The 22,178-nt window shown below is 40.0% G+C and overlaps 1 protein-coding gene across 4 annotated transcripts in view; it reads left to right on the forward strand.

The window, feature by feature from the left end:
* Positions 1–721: 721 nt before the first annotated feature.
* tns1a (tensin 1a) overlaps positions 722–22,178 on the forward strand; it is an 80,216-nt gene continuing 58,759 nt past the window's right edge. The window contains exons 1-2 of one of the 4 annotated variants that reach the window (XM_017309996.1): positions 725–1,201; positions 1,329–1,543. In XM_017309996.1, the coding sequence (XP_017165485.1) occupies positions 1,448–1,543 (96 nt within the window). In that variant the 5' untranslated portion in view covers positions 725–1,201; positions 1,329–1,447. Of the gene's footprint in view, positions 1,544–7,104; positions 7,307–22,178 lie in introns of those variants that run through there. The other 3 variants (XR_001777490.1, XM_008423546.2, XM_008423533.2) reach the window with 3 other exon arrangements.

The following is a 22,178-nucleotide window of genomic DNA, read 5'->3' on the forward strand; positions in this document are numbered from 1 at the left end:
GTTGTGATTGCATTAGTGTGGCAGTGGTGTGCTGCATGGAAAGGGGTTTGAAGATTGGATGGAGGGGGCGGGGGTGTAGCAGAGGAAAGCGTTCTGCAGTGAGAATGTGCTCCCACTGAAGCGTAGAGAGACTGCAGCAGAGTGAATGAGGCTGTGCACCACCTGCAGTAGTGTGTGTATGTGTGTGTGTGCGTGCGTGTGTGTGTATGGAAGAGAGAAAGTGGGAGAGATAGTGGGAAATAATCACCCAAGACACAATGATTCAACACCCTGCCCCTCTCCTCCGTCCTTTCTCCCTCTCCTTCTTTCTGCGACCCAGTTCTTCTCAGACTACAATCACCAACCTGCGCCTGCATCGCATCAGCTTCAGCTTTCATCCATCCGTCTGTGTGTGTGCTCAGTTTTCTAAAACACACTCCCCTCTCTTGCTTCTCTTCCAGCGACCTGCTGCTTCCCATTTTGTCATTCCCTTCCTTTCCTGTCCTCTCGCATTCATCTATATTTTCTCCTGTGAGCCGTTTTCCATCCCGTCCGTTGCTACTTGATGCACACTTTTGTTTATGTCATCATTTTTAACTCCAAAATATCCCTGCAAATGCGGGCAACCACCCCCCCCCCACCCGCCCCTCGCCCCCTTGTAATCCATCCTTTCTTCCTTGCTCCCCATCATTCCCCCACCCCCCACCCCTCCTGACTCTTTTGCTCCCCTCCTCCCACTCTGACTGAGTAAATGCTGCAGCATCACTGCATGTATGTGTGTGAGAGCGTGTGCTGAGCAGCACGGAGCGAAAGAGATGGACAAGTGTGTGTAAGCCGAGTGTGTGAATGCGAAGCACCGGCGATCCTGAGCCTGGAGGGGTAGCCGTGTGATGAGAGAGGAGGAAGGGGCGGAGGGTGGGGGCTGTTCTGCCTGCGAACACATTTGCCAGGACAGCGTTGCATGCAGGCGAGCGTATGTATGTGTGTGTGAGGGGGAAAAGTGAGTGAGGGTATGCCAGCGTAGGTGTAGCAGTGTCGTCGATCAGCAGCGGGTTCTTCGCATTATGCACCCGACGGTACTGATCACACTTTGAGGACTGACTCATCCAGACTAGACTGAGAAGACGAATGGATGAACAGACAGGGAGACATTTTTTAGCTCAAGAAAGGCTCCAGGTCCTCCAAGATCGTTGAAAGGTCTAGTCCTTTTCGGGGATTGCTGGTAGCCCCTCTTGTTTCCTTACAAATTGGAATTGCAGACACACAGACATTCAAAATTTCCAAAACCTCCTGAAAGGAACATAAATCCTCAATCATTGTCTGACTCAGACACTTCATATTTGCTCCAGGGACTAGGACAAGAGGATCTCCTGTCTTTCCATAGTCTTGAGGACGGTTGTAGGATCCTTTCCCAGTGCCGGGAGTGGGAGATAAGAAGGCTGGCAGACAAGACGGGACAGACACAGGCATGGCTCGCCTCAACTGGTGCCTGGCTGCTGTCATTAGCTGGGGCAAGTTCCTCTTTGCCTGTTTCTTTCCTCTGCGAGGAGCCAAGCGAAACAAGGTAAGACCTCGATGAATGTGCAAGAAGGGTAGTAGGAAATGACTGACTATAAGGACTGTTCTCCAACTGCCTCTCTGCTGCTTTAGCATCTAATTGAACTAATCAATCTGCATGGAGTCTACTTCAGGATTGGTTCTGTTTTCAATCAAATTACCCAACCGTGACTTGCATTCAACTGGCCTTGCCTAAACCACCGAAATGACGTAGCTGCAAAATATGAGCTTGGCAATGGACCATTGTCTCTAGAAAACCATTGTCAAAGTGCTCCAAGTGTTGATTCAAGGTCAGTGTTATATGTTCAAGAGGTCTTCAGACGGCTAACTTTAGGTGAATGGAGAACTTTAGTGCTCGGATTTAAAGATTTGCCATTTAAACTTCTGGCCAATCCTGCTGCCAAGGAGGGTCACCTTGATTTGAAACCAGCAGAACTGAGATGCACCATTATGGGAGCATTTAATAGAAAATAACTTGCGGTATTCCCTCATTTTTATCCTGTTTAACCTGGTCTTAGTTGGTGATTGCAAGTCTGTCATGCTTACAACATACTTAATCAGTCATGTGTCGTATTTGTAAGGCCAAGCAGAATTTATTGAACTCTAACCAACAAGCCAACATGCTTTAGAGGCAGCTTAACTGGCAATCTATGCATTTTTCATTTATTTGATAAATCAGATAATCAGTCATGTAGCAACTATTGTTCTGGTAACTTTTCCAGTAACATCAAGAAGAGTGTGCCAGGTGTTACTCAGAAAAAAGGAATAAAATCACCATATTGCAAAACGCCCTTAGCAGAATATAATCACAAGCAAATCGTCAATTTTGGAAACTTTCCTATAGGATTCTGAACATGACGGTTTAAACTTGCTGTGATCCTCCCGTAGTGTCGTTACAAAGTCTGCTGGTGACGCTGTAGCTTGCAATGCTGCAGGCACACGTCTCTTCCAGCACCAGCACCAAGAGAAAACCCACTCCCCTCCGTGGCACCACCACCACCCTCACCCAATTGCCGCAGCTCCTTATCTTTTTGCCCGCACTCATTCCCACCACTCTGCCCCTCCTTTCGACGCATTCTTGTGTAGCGTTTGTGTGTGGAAATCCACTCATAGGTCCTTTTTTCCTCAGTTCAATTTCCATAATTTCCATGTTTTTACTTGCCTTGCAGTAATGACGCATAATTCAGCAAAAATGTTGATTGCTTTACTGAAAATACCATTGCATGTTCTCAAAAGCATAACCCTAACACTCCAATCTTTAGTCTTTTGAGAGAATATTCATGCAGCCTTCATGTTCTGTTTGCATGTCTGAACCCTTATATTGTTAAGTAAGGGCAGTGTGAGCTTCTGTCAGATGTATTGATATGTGATAGCTACTTTGTCAGTAAGAATTTGTTTTACTTAGAAAAAAATAATATAAATTAAACAGTTTATTAATAAGTTTGGGTCTCGGCAAGAGACTGCTTTATCTGGATATTTTTCTTCACCATAAATGCAGATGGATCAGGACACAACAGGTCCAAGGGTACAATGACCATTTCATCTCTAGTTTAGCTTCTCTCAACTTGTTTTGGGTTTTCATAAGTCTTGTTTGCATTTAAATCGACATTTTCCACATTTTCTTCATTTTCTTCATTTGTCTCCTGGTTGTAATTTAGTATTTAATTTACATGTAATTTTGGTCATTTTTTTTGTCAGCCAGTGTCTTTGTACTTCAAATTTATGTCTCCTTTGGGGTTCATTTATTAATTTTTGATCTTTTTGTGGTTCAGTTGTATGTCATTATCACATTCTTGAATTTTTTTTCTCAGTTTTAGTCATCATTTTTTTTGGTTATTTCACTTCCATCTAGTCCCTTCTGTGATATTTGACTTCCAGTTCAATACTCAAGCAAGTTGCTGCATGACAAATGGATTTCTGTAGCGTCTGCTGTTGCCCTGTTGAGCCGAAAAGCCGACTGGGAGGTGAAAGTGGAGAGGTATGGTGGCTCCACATCTTCCCTCTGAGGACTGCTGTGAGGTGTTCAGTTTCCATGGCAACGCGGCTCAAGCAGTCCCCACATGACGGGGCCGGGTTACTACAGGAGATGGGAATGCGTGTTTGGCCGTGGATGTGCGGTGGTTTTCTAAGAGGCAGACGAGGGGGTGGCGGGGTGGACGAGAGAGGGAAGTGGAAGTGATGCTGGGTGAAGCTTTCCTCCATATGTGTTACTAAGGCGACACTGCTGCAGCTTTATGAAGGAAGCTGCACAGAATGATGTCTTCTTCGACATCATTCTGTGGCGTTTTAAGCTTGTTTTTCCCTTCCCTTTCATATGCTCTTTAGCTTGATTTACTCAGTTTTTACCAGCATCTGTATTAGTTTAATAAATGCATCCTTGCCCTCTACAGTTTCTCCAGACAGCAGAAAGGGAATTTCCAGGCCCACAGAGCTTGATGGATTCTTTATTATTTTAGCATGAATGTTTAAAATGTGATGGATTCTTCAGCAACAGCAGGAGATTCCTTTACTCAAATAGATTTTTTTCTAACACATTTTTGGTTATTAATGAATCTATCCATGTATATGTATGCAAGCTTGAGTTTTCCCATGCTTTAAACAGGTAGCATAGATTGTTAATGACGTTTTCTGGGTCAGAATCGAGAGGAGAGTTGTGTTGGTTCAAATGCATTTGTAAAAGAAAGCTTACTCAGCAGCTTTGGAATCGGTGAGTTTTGCTGTTGAAGTATCCTTCATAGTGATTATATGAGGAATAAATATGGAAGCAAAAATGCAGTCAATCTGCTGTTGACTATTTGGAGGCCACTAGGGGCTGCTAGCAACCCAGTTTAGAGAAGGAAAAAAAAAAACATGGCTGTAATGCATCAAACATGCACCAAAAATCTATCTGAACAAAGCTTCCTAGCAGTTAAGTGACTTCTCCGGCATTTCCCTAATGCCGTCCTGTTATGTAAATACACAGGCAGAGGCCGCCTCGCTCATAAACACACACACAGAGATAATGTGTCAGGTGAGCCTATAGATTGAGGTAACTGTTACAGTGGAAGTGATGGAAAGCAGCGTGGATCAATAGGGGGTGTTTTCTCAAAATGAATTGGCTCTTAGCCCTTTATGGATCTGACTGTGGAGTGATGTAATGTCCCTGTGCAGCTGGGGTAATGTTGATTCAGTGCTGCGGTTTGTGCACACAAACACATGCATTCTGCAATTCTTTTCAATGTGCAATGCAGTATATGGATGAATATTTGGTGCTCTAGCCTTTCTGCAAGGATTTTAGCTGTTCTGTTTTAGTAATTATAAAGCCTGCAGAATGCTAACAGAGACTCAATATTCTGCATAAAAACTGATTTAAATGTGTTTTCAAACAGAGTAAGAAGGCATTGTTAAGTGCTCTGTAGTCGAGGAGTGACCCTGATCATCCACTGGGTTGGCACACTTCAGCAGATCAAATTATGTTCAACTTTGAAAAAAAAGCTGCTGAAAAACTATGAATAATTCACTAATTTAAATGACTATTCTAAAAGTTATATCTCTTATGGAATTTTATTCTTTTTAATACCTTCATGTTTTATAGTTTGATTTTGCAAAAAACAAAATCCCTAAAAATACATTACACGGCATAAAAGTTAAGGCTGACTTACATTTGTCATTTCAGCAGAAAGGCTCAGCTCCAGAAAAACAGTGTTAAGTGTGAAATTTGACAGGATTCTTTAGATGAAACAAAGTAGCACCTTCTATAATTTGTCAAAACTGAAATTGTAACATAAAAATGTTTCCTTTTAAGATAAATGTGAGATCTAAAATGGAAGTTTTCTTTCTCTTTTTTTAAACATCCTGTCCTGGCATTTCTAGAAAATCAGATATCAGTTCATATTATTCCAGTTCTTGTTGGTTCTTGTCATAATCTTGTGTAATAAAGATAGCACTTTGCAAATGTAGAATCCGTCCTTCATATCTAGTTTGATTAGTTATAAACATAGCTTAATATCACTCAATGAAGAACCAATTAAGAACCACCTGAAGAGCAGTTTCAGTTAGAAAAGGTTCTTGCACTTCTTCTTGTTCAATGTTTAGGGCTGCTGTGCATAGTCCTGGCCTATAGATCTTGCAGTAGATGGTGGTATAACAGGTTATACATGGTTGTGTATTCATTGACACATGGAATCCTGTCACCCAAGATGCATGATCATCTCTGAGCAGTTGTCTAACCTGCCTGTAATAGTGGACAATATCAGAAGTTCATCACTGAATTTTTGTCGTCTTATATATTTAAAAGAAACAATCACCTTTCATTGGTAGTTGCTTGTAAGGTTTGTTGAGGCAGTTGGCGGTCCTTGCTGTGACATCATCCTGACTCCCTACTGGGGACAAACCCTATCGAGTGCCAGAGTGGGAGCGGGAAGTCCAGAAGCCACATGAGTCCTGCATTGTTTGATGAATGAATGTCCTCTTTCATTAGAGGGCTGAATATTTTTAAAGGTTTGGACCAACCAACTCTGAGATCCTGAAGTCCAAAGCCTTTACTCTCGCAATTGCCATTCCTTTCCAGCTGGTGCATGAACAAAGAAAATCTGTCCATGTTTATTCTGGTTCGTGAATGTAGTTTGTGTTTACTGTCATAAGGGTTAAGAGTCAAGCTAACAGTAGGGTTTAGGAGTCGGGATGTTGGAGCAAATAATCAGGCAAACATATCAACCATAACAGAAAGAGAGTTTTGGGGCCCTTAGCACAACTGTCTCTATGGCTCTTTGTTTTGAGGGCTTGATGAAGGTTGAAGGAATGGATATGATGATGTGGTGATAAATTAACCGAAGCATGGCAACTCCTTTACACCACAGACTTGGTAGGATTTTTCTCCATATGCAAGAAATCCTAGTAAAGGTTTTTTTTACCTATAGTAGCATAACAATTCCTGGCATTACTGTAAAACATTTGTTAGTAATCTAATTTTAGACTCTTTGCACAATAATAACTAAATTCAAGATAAACAAAGGCATATAGGGGTATGATATCACATACAAATTCGCATATCTGTTGCAAGGAACTATTCTGATGTATTGTGTAGGCAATTGGACTCGGCCTTGGCAGAGTCACAGCAGCCAGTTTGTCCTGCAGATATTTCACAGGAGGAGAGACAATTTGGAAACAGGAAGGGGCTGCCGATGAAAAATTGAAGTGACATTAGCACAGACATGAGTGAGCATGCTTCCAGGAGAAAAATGGAGGGAAGGAGAGGTGAGGTATGCGATGCAAGAAAGCTAAAAGTGGGGGTGGAGGGTTGGTCAGTGAATAGAGTTTGTATGTGCATGTGTGTAAAGAGAGGGAAGGGGAAAGGAGGGGCTAACAAGGATCATTTGAGGAGAGGGAGTTTTTGGAGAGAAAAGTAAAGGTTAGCACTCACCTCCTTCCCCCCAAAAATGGAATAAAGTTACCACACTTCAAGAGGAAAGGACTGCCAGGCAGAAGTGAGCTAGAGAACAAGAGGGACAGCTTAAAGAAGTAGGAGAAGGGAGGGCGCTCACATGAGGGAGACTGACTAAAGCCAAGCAGCACTGGGTTTGTTACTCCTCTGTGCATCTGAAACGGCTGGCATGGATCTGTGTAACCAGGGTTTGGGTGGAAACGCTCCGAATTTTTGGGAACACTGTGGATTCTGGCTGTGAGCTTGGATAGGTCTTTTTTTTAAAGGATGCCTTCTGTCTCTCTGTCATTGCCCTCTGCTCTGGCCGGAAGGGCCAGGACCTGGGTCTGCCTCTCCTGCATGTTCTGGGTAAGAGATCTGCATTTTGTGTAAAACATTATCAGAAAGACAAACAAACCTACACTAGAAAGGGACAGTTGGCTTCCATGTTCAGTTAAGAGGGTGATTGTGTTTAAATGTAAACTCCGAGAAAGTGAACAGTTCAAGATGAAAAGTTGTTTTAGAAATCCCAACAGAGTGCCCACTGATGAGTTCACTTGAAGCATGAAAGTTTTTTTTTTCCCCCACAAATCTGGTTCCATATTTGCTTTGGAAGTTCAAGGACCCGTACATCCCTTCTCATTCATCCCATCGCACGTCAAATTTATAGTAGACTGCTCCGTTCGGTGGTCCGGGCAGCACTAATCCAGTTGACTGTTCCTGTGGCGACTTGCAATGCCGTGTTCTCGCATCTGGAGTCCACACGGCCTCGGCACTTGAGCTATTTCTGGGCTCTCCTGTATAATTTAATCTCCTTCTTCTATCTGGGACTGACTGAGTGCTTCAGGAACCGGGGGCTTTCCACAGAAACACGCCAAACAAACCCCTTGAAATTTATGATACACATGAACTTGGGCAAAAGACCTTTAACTCCTGTCTGTCTTTTTAGACCTTCTTTATGTTTTTGATTGCATTTTACAAGGTCAAGACTTTGCATCATCTCTTTACCTTAAGTGTCTACCAGTAGCTTTAGAGTTGAATTAATGGTTTCTTTAGATTGCAGAATGTGCACACACAGTATGCAATGACGGGACACACACATGTACATGAGGCATCTGCCCTACTTTTCTCCAGCTTGCAGTGGAGCACAGAGCTATTTAGATGCAAGTGGAAAGAGGCAGGGTGGAAGGAAAACACTCCCATGCAAAGCAGAGCATTGAGTCGTCCAGATGGAAGCCTTCAATAGCGCATCAAGAGCCTTTACACCGACAGCAGAAAGGAGTTGAACGCTGAGCAGGAAAGGGATGTTAGGAGTTGTGACATCATCAACAGAGAGGAAGAAGAGTGGAGAGGCTGAGTGACGTGTGAGAAGCTGCTTCTCAGAAAGCTCCTCAAATACATGCTATTAATAATTTATCAGCCCCACACACTGAGAGGGAATATTAGATTTGACAGAAGAAGCTACAAATGCCTGCTAGTTCCTACAGCGCTGGTCAAATACATCCGTGAGCTCATTACTGTTGTATAAAATGCAAAGCAGCTTAACAAAACTTACTTGACATGTGCTAAAGAATTTTGGGGAAAAAAACCCCAAAAACTACTCAACAGTTTGCTTCTCGTGTTCACCTGAGTTCAGTTTGCAGGAGTGGGTTTCTAAACCGGTCATCCTAGTAAATAAAATCTACTTATACCAAGAAAACAATGTAACATAATGTCAGACTTGGATTGATTGCAACATTTGTAGGTAGGTGATTAACTTGACTGAAATGACAACGAGGTGTACTCTATTTTTCTTTTTCAGGTGATTCACCAGGGAGTGAAATTTGTTAAACTTATGAAGTAATGTCACAGCTTTGAGAAGAAACTGTCCTTATAGTCCATTTGTTAACTTTATTGTGTCCTACTGAAATCTCCATTTTCCAATTTGTTTTCTGGAATTTTTTATTCATTATTAGAACACTAGAAAGTTGTCAAAGGGTACATAAAAGTATGGATTCTGCACTGGTTCTATTAAAACAGACCAAAATCAACTGTAGTTTCTGTGAGCCAATCATGCCAATTGTTAGCAGGCTAACCCTCCTGGCATTTCTCTAAATACCACATTCATCCAGCTACTTCTTTGCAAAATTATTTTAAGATCATCAGTAACTAACAAAATGGATTACTGGATAGCAAAATAATAAATAAAGAAGACCGCTGAATTTTCACTTTATTACTTCATTACCAATATCTGCTTTAGCACGTTAGTACTTCCATGCTAAAAACATATGTCTCCAAGTAATACATAAATATTACTGTACATATATGTTATGGATTTATCAGTTGACAGTGGTCATTATTAAAAAAGCTGCACAATAATTCAGCAAAATAGACCTGGCATAATGATAGCCTGCTTACATAAATGTTACCATGCTAATTCTAACATTACTCTGAATAATACATTGTCATAATGATGAAAGCAATTGTTTATGTTAATTCTAAAGTAATCAAGTAACATTGGCTGTTATCAAAGAACAAATTATGGAATATGAAAACACCAGCTTGAGCATTAAATACAACTACATAATCAACCACAATTGAGGAAACACTTGTGCTGAGCTCTGCAAAAAGAAGCTGAGTAAATGCTTGGATACCCACAGCTGAACAATTACAACTCTAATCACAACTATTCCAGACAGACATTTTAAGGAATAGGATTTTCTCTGTGACGTGCGGTGAGGTTCATTGCTGGTGAGGCACTGACTTGTCAAAGTCAGTGCCTCACCAGCAATGGATGGTGTCCATGTTATTGGATGGTGTCCAATCACATGGACACCATCCATGTGATTGGACCTACGGAAATTTCGCGCATGCATTCAACGCTAGGGGGCAAAAAGACAAATCTTTTACATGTCATCCATAGCCGCGTTAAACTCAGTGAAACTTATAAATGTAGGTATTAATTTCGTGCTATGATCCACAACAAAGTAATCTGTATTCGCCAAGCTACACAGACTCGTTGCCATAGCAACTGACAACAAAGCCACTTCATGTTTTAGGATTTAACCAAAAAATATTCAAGAATTTTGCACACGGAACATTTAGTTTTGTTGTAGTACGTTTTAGGCTTAATGTTTTATTAATAAATAATTGCTGTGGTAGATTAGCTACCGCTTCTACTTTACTGAATTATTTAAACATTAACTGTAGCCGACAAAACGCACATTTAATTAAAAAACTAAACAAAAACATCTTATTGCTGTCTTACCTTTACATATCAATGAAATCCATGCACCCCTAATTCTGCACAAAAATATCAGTTCATCCTCTGCATGTCTTTTCTACTTCGTTTGAGAATCATCAAACTGTCTTGAAGTAAAACTTTCAGCTCCGGTGTTGGTCTTCCTTTAGTTATTATCTCCTGCTTCAATTGAAAATCCACTTTAGAAAACCGTTTAAGTGTAGAAATGTAGTCTTTCATGTTGACGTCGGAAGATAGAAGAAAACAAATATATCGCTGTACTTTACTTATTTACTGTGTGGCTAGCTCCATGGCTAGCTCACTGCGTCTTACTCTGCAGTTGTGCAGTCACAACATCTGGGAACATGAGCGCCCCCAGCGGGCCTCACCTCGAGTCTGTTCTCTGCCGTTTCTTATCGCTCCTCTGCACACAAAACACGGTACACACACAGTGACAAAAAACACTGTACATTATATACATAAGCAAAATTATGGAAGATCAGTCCATATATGAAATGTTTCTTAGGCATTTTATTGCCGGCGTACAGACAGGACAAACATGCTGTGATATAATGGCAGCCAGTGCAGTTAGCGAGAGGTTTCGTAATCCCAGGTGAGGCTCAGCTCGCTGCTGCCTCACCGGCTTCACTTCTGAGCATTTGAATTGGAAAATGCGAAAATCAAGCGATTTTGTAGAAAAACTCATCAGAATTGGTTAAGCTAAGTAAAAAATAGATACTTTATAGTACATGAAAATAGCAATGTGAGGGTTCTTGCATAAACCAGCCAGAGAGACGCTGAATGGAATCCAAAAATAATCTTAATTTATTACAAAAAAGTTCAAAAATAATTAAACAATGAAGAACTGAGCCCAAAAACTGAGGTCAACATAACAAACTCCAACTCAGGTAGTAACACAAAGAACTCAAGCACAAAACTGACCTAACAAACAAGACATGAGGGGAGCTTAAATAGTGGCTGATCAGACCACAGCTGATACACAAGGGGTAATTTAAACATACAAAAACTTAAACAAATACTAATCAATACAACACCAAATCTTTAAATTTAACAAACATTGGACTGAAACTACCAAATAGAAGAGACATTAAAGAACTGGTCAAATTAAATGAAAGAAAACCAAATTTCCCCGTCCCCTGGCAAACAAATGGAACGGCCCGCTGAGGAGGTTTGCCAGCCATAAATGGATGTCAATTAGCTGGAGCTCTTCTGTGACCCTCCAGCAGCAGCTCCAAAGGAAACTGGTAACTCAAAACAAATAAATTAATTTGTTGCTTTTAACAAAAATATAAAGAACTGACAAATAAAGTTAACTAAATGTGTGCACTTCAAATAGTTAACTAAAAAGTCAAGCTAATGAAAATTTTCAAAAATAAAAATCAAAACTATTCACTAATTAATGTCTAAATTAATATTAAGGATGAACAAAACAAACAGTTACCATTCAGGTCTGTGTGACAGTAGGGTCGGCTGTCACAAGCAATATAAATGATTTTATATTATTTTTCCATGATGACAGGTGAGGCTCTGCCTCACCTGCCTCCCCTGACCGCACGTCACTGGATTTTCTCTTTTGAAATATCCTGGTTTAAGATTAGAAATGTTTTGTAAAGGTCCCGAACAAGCACCAAATCTAGGGAGTTTTATGAGGTAAKCTTTAGATAACCGCATAGCCATACAGGGCCCTAATTCCAGCATGTTATTTCAACCTTTACTGAGCTCCATGGTGGAACAGTTGTTAACACTGATCACTTCCAACAAGAAGGTTCTGGGTTCAAATCCCAGTCCTGGGACTCTCCAGGTGGACCTATGGATAGTTGGGTATGGATAATGAATGTAAGGATACTTTAATATTTAAAACATTTTCTGGGGTAACAAAATTAAACAAACTTTCAAATCCCCATTATATGAGCTTTTCCCTGAATGGACAGTAAGTTGTTACTTTTACATTGTGGTTTCTCCTCAATTCTTTTCACCTTCACTTAACTCAAGCCTCACAATTTCAAGGCAGCTCAAATAAATATTTCTATTCTCTGCTCTAGTCAAGTTCACAGCAGCTGCAATGCTGTCAGGCAAGACGTATGGCAGATCCATCATGTCCTGAGTTGTCTAACAGAGTCCCTTATTGACCGACCAGAATCCCCAGAGAGCTCTGAAAATCAATCAGGCTTTGATCGGACAGTTACTGCCTGCCATGCCTCTCCTTGTGACACCTCTGTTTGAGTTTGTGCACGTTATGTCTTCTAGAAATTCCATTTTCCTCTTGTAATCATGCTAGCCCTGCCTTGTAATCAGCTTGTGTTGAGTGAAGAGATTATTGATTGATAAATTTACTATGGATCCTCCTTGTGTGGCCGTGGGCGTAAGAGTTCCATAAAAATACCACAGAAACCACATTAATCATTTTCTTTTAAAGTTAAAAGGCAAAGCTTGGAGGTTTTCTGATGATGTTGTTCATCTATCAATCTATTGTGTTCTGCTTTCTAAGATAAAGTTGTAAACATAGTGGGTACAGGAGAAAATCCCAGACATTCCTCTCCGCAGTGTCACCCTGTTGCTTTGAAGGGATTTAGAGATCCTGCAATTCGGATCTGACCTGAAAGCCTTCAAGGAGGTTTCAGACACACAGCCACCTCGGCTGACTATCATCCTGCCTGCTTTACATTCAGTCACCAACATCTCCAATGAATGTTGAACATCATGGCTTGAAGGCGACAACAGAACCACATTATCCACAAAAAAGCAAAGGTGAGAACCTGAAGAGACCCTCCACTCCATGATCAATTTCAAATTTTGCTCATGAACACCATAAACAGTATCAGCTCTTGTTCTTGATAGCCTAAGAGGTAATCACATTTGACCTATTGATCAATTTGTCTTTTTCCAAACTTTTGGTGACACGTTATCTTGGCCATTGCCTTCTTATGTAGTTGCACTTGATTATCATCTCCCTTTAGTGCGCCATCCGGGATTTTTCCCATTGAACTGAATTTCTAAGGATCAATTTCAACTGAACCAGTCAATGAACTGTAGGAACAGTTGTGAACAGTTTTAGAACTGTAAAATACTTATAGTTTGACAATGGCAGCAGAGGAATTGAACAAAACCATTTAGTCCGCTTTTAGCCAAGCTTAAGAATAGTCAGTCGAATAAGAAAAATACTTACAGCATTTTATTGCTTGCAATGACATTGTGGCCTACTCTTCACAGAATTCAGCAAAAGTATTTTCAGTGGCTGATGGTTGTTTACAGCGTAGAACGAGGAGCTAGTTTTTACCAAGCTAGTCACGCATTGGTTCAGCCTATAGAGTTTGTTTGCACAGTTTCTGTTGCTCATTCTAATGATGTTATGAAGTTGACAGCTGAATGTTGGCTTTGTGATGCTGATGTCCTCTCAGTGACAGAATTGTACTCAGACCCAGTTCTGGTCATGAGCCTCCAATGGGACGTCATGTCCTGTCTTGGTTCCAGTTCTCACTAGAGCTTCTTCCTTGCTCCAGTTTTTTTTTATCTGTGTAACTGTGCATGAATGCATGGCCAACATGGAGTGAAGACTTTCCTCAGAGACTTTTTGCTGTCACTCTGGCTAAACAATGCTCTGTGTATTCATGACCAGATGATTTATATCCATTGTGACTGAACACCTCCCTCCAGACCCCCAGGCCACCATCAGCTAGCCCTCAACCCAGCTTTAGCACCCTTCCCGTGGGCACTGTGAGATGCTCTGCCCCCATTTCTCATACTGCAGTTTGAATTTCAGCCCACATACCTCAGTAGCTGCCAGATGAGATGGTTTCTCTTTGCCTTTAGAAGTCTTAAATGTCAAAAACTGTGAAGCTTTAACATGGGGATGACCACAGGAAATACACAGCTAGTAGATCAAGACAGAATCACTCTTCTGATCTGTATTTTCAGCGTTTTTCTTTCCAAAACAACTGTATTGCCTGTATGTTTTGAGAAGTACTCATAGAAGTTCCAAGCTAAATGCACATTCCCAAGGGGAAATATTTCATGAACTGTCATTGGCTGGAGCAATTAACCTGATTAATCTTGATGAATTAGTCTTTAAAATAATCACTAAGTACTTTAGTAATTGATTGTTAACTACAGTCTCAAAAAGGTCATTTGCTGATAAAAAAATGTTTTGATTTAAAAACTGAAGAAATCAGAAAGGGTTCATTTTTCATAACCTTAAATTATACTACACTTCAGATAGAACAAGGTAATTCTTCTACCGTCTCAGATAGGAATCAGTAGTGCACCAACAAGTTGATTTGTAAATGCCTGTTTAGAATAATACTCATTGTTTTAATCGATTTATTGCCACAGATTTCCTTAATTTTGGGAGATTGCATGTTGCATTAAAACACAAATTTTTATTTCAGACAGTGAAAATAAGTTTTTTTAAATATATGCAGTAATTACAAATATCTGCCTTCAACTGAATGTGACCCATGTATCCTTAAATCTTAACGAAGACATTTAAAAAGTTAGAAGTACCTGCTTCCCAAGATCAAACAATGTAAAAAGCTGCAGTGTGTGTTAGAACATCAGCTGTAACACTTCCTAATGAATAATTCAAACACTACATCTTTGTGTTCTTTTTAAAAGTTTCTCTCTTTTTTTTTCCTGAAACAAGAGTCAGAAACAGCAGAGCTCATTAGCCAGTATGCAAGTCCAGGTTCATTAGCTGCACAGCAATGATCATAAGCAGGCCAGACTTGATGATCACAGCACATTGATCTTTGGCTCTCTCTGTCTAAACCTGATATCGATCACACTGCACACATGCACAAACAGGACAAACAGCTGCAGTCAGGCTTTCACACTCAAAGGTAAGTGCTTTCATGTAAAATGACACTCAGCTGAGTAAAAAAAGCTTTCCAAAGCAATTTGGCCCAGTGTGAAAAAGTAATTACGCCCTTTAAATCATGAATTGTCTGTCCATCTAGAATTAAGTACTTAATGTCACAAGTTTGGACCCATTGAGATTACTTTATCTCATGCTATGCTATGCACACGCTCTGTCTGCACTGATGAACATTCACTCACCTTTGCAAAACTGAATGCTTGAAGTGGCTCAAACTGAGGGCATCCTAGCCTATTTTCTGATTAATTCACCTATTAATTATTTGACCACTTGGGGGCACTAACAAAATCACATAAATAAAGGAAGTAGGCTAAAGATCTGGGCGTGACTTTGTTTTGTGTACAACAGGAACAGCGCCATCAATATTTATCATCATGAAAAAGGTTTGGGATGTTAGTGAACCATGAGAGTCGATATCCAATATATAGAAACATGGAATAGTATCTCCCAAAATCAATGACAACTCATCCCAAAGGGATGCTGATGGTAGTGCTTCACTGTTTCAGTATTTGCAGGATTAGCTGTGATGAAGGGAACCATGAATTTAGCTCTCTAGCAGGAAGTCCTGGAAGTCAATCCCAAACACACTTGGGTTATGTGGCAGAACAGTGATGCCAAGTACCTCTGGAAGCAAAGAGCAGATGTCTGGAGTGGCTTTGTCAAAGTTTGAACTTTAGCTTGATGGAAACACCCTTTAATGGGCCATCCATTTAGAATAATTCTGCAAATATGATTGGGTTACGATTGGCAGCAGTCACTTAATGAAAGTTGTTCCTGTGACTAAGAAAGTTATCAGATTTCGAGGCTAGCTTACCTTAGATAGCATTTTATACTTGATTTTACATTGAACCTGATGATCTGAAACTTTTAATGTGACAATAAAACCTAAACAGAGGAGATCTGTAAGCGGTAGCCTGTGGTCCTTCTTAACTTACAGTAATGATGATGGGTAATTCTTTTACCCATCATTAATGTGTCATAATCACAATGAAGAAGGTCTCCTAAGGGCTTATAAACAGAATTATTAAGCTTTCCTTCTGTCTTTATGTTCTTGTTGAAAACGAGTAAGGATTCCCTGAATTGTTCCTTAGTGATTTTGGGATTCAAGTGTGTGTGGGTTTTTTTTTAAAGCTGGATCTTTAATTTGTGGCTTTGTTTCAGTAGAAATCTACTTTCTACTAGCTTCTGATGAGCTTTTCCTCCATGTCCCACAACTTATTTCTCAGCCGTCCAATTTCCTGATCACATGTCTAATTGCTGTCTAATCTTCCTGGATTAATCAGTAACCTCTCCAAAGTCTTTCAGTCTTGAATGTGCCTCTCCACATATAATTTGTTTTCCTTTCTTGATTGCTTGACCTGCCTGAAGTGCTAACTTTCCAGTTAAAGTCTCAGAAGCTCTTAGGAAACTGCACACGTTTCTTTCCGCTTTGGCTTCCTTTCAACAGCCAACTTAAGGCACAGAAACAAGCAGGGAAGGGACTCACACTCCCATGTTTTCTCTGCCATCTCATTTTTTCACAGCCTAACTTTTTAAAACTGTGATGAAGTTTTGTTGTCGCCATTTCCCAGATTAGACTTTAATGTCATGTTCTCTCGTCTTTCCGATTTTGAGGAGGAGAAAAACTGCTGTCCAGTTAGAGGGAAATATGCCTTAGATGTAAATTTGAAAATGAATGTATAAATGATTGGAATGCTTTTACATGTAAAGGAATGAAGAACAATGATTTTCGAAGATAAAATTGAGCAACAGCAGTGACATATTTATATGTATTTATGTAAAGAACTGTTCTACAATTGTTTACCCCGGTAGGCTACCTTTTATGAAATCTGGTTTCTTCATTCTCTCCTTCTAGTATCTCTCCATGGCTATTCCTGTTTTCTGCTGCTCGCTGTCTCACAAAGCCCAGCATTGTTCCCAATAGAATTTCAATTCGCTCCAAATTGAAAGCAGGTGTTGCGCTGCAGTTTCATCCAGTAAGAGGGGGTGACCGGCGGGTTGTGTGGGGTCCGGACTCCTCTCTTTTGGTGGCGTGTCCCTCATGCCATCATAATCTCCAGCCTTTTCTCTACACGACTCAACCATCCGCTAACAGTGACTCAAGTGACTGAAATTATCTCCTTTTTTTTTGTTGTTGCATTTTCTAGAGTTGAGTACAGCTGAACAGCCACACATGGCTCTGAAAAACATAATCAAGCTCAAACAAATCACTTCAGTGTCGTATTTTATTCTGAAATGTGCTTGATTTACAGCGCTCTGTTTGAGAATTCTGCTTGAGTGGTTGAAGGGCTGCACGGTTTGTGCCAAATGTGCTCATAATGCAAGACGATATGATATATCTTTACTTCAACATGTCCCGCATTGTGTGCTTAAGACCCATTCTCCCAGTTCATGCAGAAAGACTTCCCCATTACTGGGCAATAAACTGAACCATATGTGGAAGTCTTGGAATAGAAAAGGTTTGCCGGCTTTAAATATGGAAATGAAAATGGATGTGGGTTAGCTTGCGTTCATGGATGTACATTATTGTTGGGCATCAGGGATTTGGCTCCAGACGGAGCACCTCAAAGTGGTGCTCTTCTGGATGATGATGATTTACTGTCATGTTTACATCTTCCTCCAATGACAGCTTGCTTTATCTGAGGATGGAGTTTGGTTCAGCTCAAAATGAACAGAAAATAGATTTGAAAAAAAATTGACTAAACTGATATAATGTCAGACAGAAATAAGGAAAAAGGCTTTTTGCAGGGTTCATATCAGTCCGTGTCCAGGCAGAGGGACAGAAGCTTGCCTTTGAGACTTCCCTCCCGTCTCTTCGGCTCTAAGTGGGGTCGCGGTCGAGTTAGCGTAGCGATGCTTTTCATTAGCTAAGTGCAACTACACGAGAAGAGCAGCGAGCCTTGATTTACTGGTTCTTCTCTTTACGTGCACATACGTACACAATCATACTCTCTTCTTGTTCCGTCTTCCTCTCCTTCCTTTCCTTTAAACCATCTTTTTTTTTTTTTTCGTCATCTACATCCATTTCTGCCTCGGCTTCCTTGCCACTCAGCATGACTCTCCTGTACATTGTTCCTCCTGGGAATCTCCTGCAGCCTGCAGGGGAGAAGCGTATGGGTTTCCAGTTAAATTTGGAAACGTGAAATGACTTTTGCAGCAAGATTATTACTGGTAATTACAGGAAAAGAGTTGTAGTTTGCTTTTGTTAGTGGCTAAATTTAAGATAATCAGCTACATATTTACCTTCAGACAAAAGAAAAGTTTAACCCCTTCTCCCAACGCAACTCACTTCTATTGTTTTACTCTTTTTTTATTATTTATTTTATTTTTTTTACTGAAATCTAATCAACTCTTATTTAAACAGTGACAGTAAATTCCAGATGTGGCTTTGCCCACACACAGCTTCTATTTGTCCCCCGGTTTTCTCGATACTTCCTTGCCTGTGTGTGTCTGCAAACTTCTGGATGGTTTTGTTCTCCAGTTCTTCCCGTCACGCCTCATCCATTCTGGTGCGACAGGGCACGTTGACCCCGGTTGCCACAGCAGTCAGGTAACCATGGCACCTGGCTGTGACACAGCTGGCTGCGTGTGATTGGTTCAGCTTTCTGGTGGCTTTCTGCCAGGTCATCTTTAACATCGGGGCTGTGGAGTGGCATCGAGGAACTTTGAGTTCTATTTATAAACCCGGACTGGACCTGCACTGTAAAAACACTCTGTGTGGACGAGTTGGTAAAAGCACTTGGATATTTATTATTCATTTTTAACAATATCGACTAATTTGAAGGATATGAAGAAACAATAAAGCCTGAAGAAAAAACTTTTAAAATTTCTGTAAAATAGAAGACGAAGAAGGGAGTTTCTGGTGTGAGACACCCAGAATTATTCCTATCTAGAATTTCTACAATGTCACAGTCATGTTAAATGAAGTTCTCAGAATTAGATGAAGATTAATATAGTTTAAAGTGAGATTGTTTTATTGGTTTATGTGTCAATTGTGAAGATTTAAAGCAAATCTAATGAAGGATTGTTAAAGGTGGAACTCCAAAATTTTTCGCCATACTTCGTTTGTAAGATGAACAAAGTTCTTTCTCTTGGCTAGAAATATTTATTTTTAATTCAGACACTTAGGGGGTTTTCATTTCTGGTAGGCGGATTCAGTTTGATTGAACATTTGTTCCATTTTCAGCTGCTGTGGTTCACTTTCACACTGCACTGTGTCAAACTAATCAAACTAATTGAAGAACCTCTTCACCTCCATGCCTGTGGTGGTGCTACACCAAAACCTACTGAAGGGAAACGCATGAAAACCTCTGAAGAAGACCAGTGGAACTTCATTCAAAATGTAAACAAAAATGGAGTGGCATAAGATAATGTCATTGCTCAGATGAATAGAAATGAATAGAAAAGAAAAATAGTTTATTTTTTGAAAAATGTTGGATTCATGAAGAGAATGTGAGGCCAGAAAATGATGAGTAGTAAAATCCAAGAGATAGCAGTAGTGCAACATTGATGGATGCAAGCTGCCATTAAAAACTAAAAAAGAAAAAGAAGTAGTGTCAGATTTTAGAGGATTTTGGAGGATTTCTCTTTTGTCTCTGGTAAAAAGTACTGAGCTTGTGCTTTTATATTGCTTGTATTTATCCAGAATGCCCTGCGATGTATCCGGTTCCTGCTTTTGTAGCCGCATCCTCATGCATTCGAAACATATCAGAGTTCACTTCAACTGAACCGACACCGAGTTTTCTTAGAGGGAACCAGAGTTCATATTTTTGGTCCACATTACAGTTCGATTACACATTCACACCTCCCCAAACAAACCGGGCTTTCTAGACAAACATGGAGTCATCTTCATCAATCAATCAAAAAAAAATTTTTTTTATTAATTTTGCAATCCCTAAAGTTTTTACTGGCCTTGTTTAGCCACCCCTATGAAAAGGGTCAGGGGGAGATATTGACTTAGGACAATATGTACGGCATGAATAACAGAGGACCGTAAAATGGTTCCCTGAGGAAAAGATGAAAGAAAAACTTTACTTTCATCTAAATTTTAGTCAAAAAGACCCTAACCTTATCCTTTCTTACTGCACGTTTCGTTTACTTGCCAGTTTAAGTCCTTCAGTTTTCACAAGAGACAACAGTCAGCTCTGATTGTTCAAAAACAGCTCAAAATCACCAATAATTAAAGATGAATTTCTTCTAGCATGCTGTTTTCTTTAACATGCTCTGTCCAACTCAATGTAGCCAAAGTCAGGATTTCTCTCCGGAGCTTTGGTGAGAGTGTCACAGTGTGACAAAACCCATTAAGATGTGGGCAGATAAGCAAGTAAAACGATGAGAAGCAGATTTTTGAAGAAAAAAAAAAAAGAAGCTTTGAGCCAAATTAGATGTGGGACATGGAGGGGGGAAAACATAAAAGGCTAAAAGGAAAATGAGCTCAAATATGATGGCGCAATAACTTTTATCAAGAAGTGCGCTTGCTGAAGAGTTTCAGCTGTTTTCTCAACGGTAAAGATGATGTGGATGAAGAATAATGGTGCATACTGTAGCAATGGGTGAATTTAAGCTGGAAACAGAGCTGAGTATTTTTTATGAGTGTTTTCAAAGGCAAAGTGCTAATAGTATTGAAGACTGAAACTCTTCCTTCATCTTTATGAGTGTATAACTTGGGCAAAAAGCGAAATACACAATAGAAAGTTTTAAATCAACTTGATTTAAAATGAAATGGACGACCTCAGAATTTTGAGTTTAAAGTCAGAATTTAAAAAATCTCATTTAGACAATCCAATTGTTGGTCAGAAATCCTAGAAGTGATATCTATAGACCTTCAGTATCCATTCAGCTTTAATATTTAATGAACCTTGTAATGGTTAGCTTGTTGTTGTCTGAGGCCATTTAACACTTGGAGGAAGTACAAATATTGCTTCTTCATGTTTCCAAAACCCTTGTCAGTGTTTCCTGTAAGGTTACGGTATTTATTAGAATATGTAGCTTTAGTCCTTTATATTTAACATTAGTTTGTTTCAGTGAAGCAGTAGTTAGTTTTTCATTCAGCTGAACGCAAAAGGCGCGAGTCTATTTGAGGTTTAGATCTATCTTAAATTCTGGAGGTTTACTCCCCTAAATATGATCAGCTGTTAACTCCTGCTGTTTGGTAACTTTAAATCATGGAATCTGCTGAAAGAGAAGCTGGAGTCACCGCTGACTGACCACATGTTACATATCCCAGCTTTTCTCCCCGTCAGCAGTGGCTCACTGAATCAGTTTGGCTTGCGCATGGAGGGAATCCTTCCTTCATTTAACCTGTCAAGGTGACAGCTGGAACAAGATGCTGGCTCCTAGAGCCCAGAGCGGCACAGCTGCACAAATACACACAGGAAATGGCATCATTACTATGAGTCATGAGAAGGCTGCTCAGACACAAGAGAAGAGAGAAGGAGATCTAAACGGGTTGAATGTGCTCTGATTTTTTTGTTGAGGAACGAAACACTTTGAACAAATCAGAGCAGATTAATATGCAGCTGTTTGGCAGGAAGGACTACACTTTAAAACAGTTCTTCTTTGATAGTGAATGAGATAAGTCATGGAATGGACTTGTTTAGTGTCTCTGGGGGATTCTCTCTGATGGATAAAAAGAAAAACACCAAACACACCACAGCTGCAGTCACCACCTCCGTTTGTGTCAGCGTTATTGTCTTTTATTGCCAGATTGCCTCTGAAGCTGGCATCCTCTGGTTGCACTGCAAGCACTTATTGGGAGTATAAAGATGCAAAGCATGTTTCCATTTTTTTTTGAGTATTTTTCAATGAATCCTGCGACAAAGTTCCCTCTGAAGTCCTCATCCTGAATCAGTCGTTCAATTCGACGAATAAAATCCAATGTAAGACTCCCGGTTCACTTTTTAAAAATTATTTATTAGATTCAGTTGTACTTAAAACAACAAAAATAATCATTTTTAATGAAAAAAATTCCACAAAAATGTGTTTCTTTGTCATTGTCATGAAATCCTTTTAAAATTTGATCAGTAGCAGTAGATTATCAGTAAACAATAAGTTATGGAATAATCTGACTATTTCATCTATTTCATTTTCAAATTGTGTTAATTTACTTGTTGACAATGACAACAAGCATG

Source organism: Poecilia reticulata, linkage group LG2 (genome assembly GCF_000633615.1).
Source record: "Poecilia reticulata strain Guanapo linkage group LG2, Guppy_female_1.0+MT, whole genome shotgun sequence".
Lineage (NCBI taxonomy): Eukaryota > Metazoa > Chordata > Actinopteri > Cyprinodontiformes > Poeciliidae > Poecilia > Poecilia reticulata.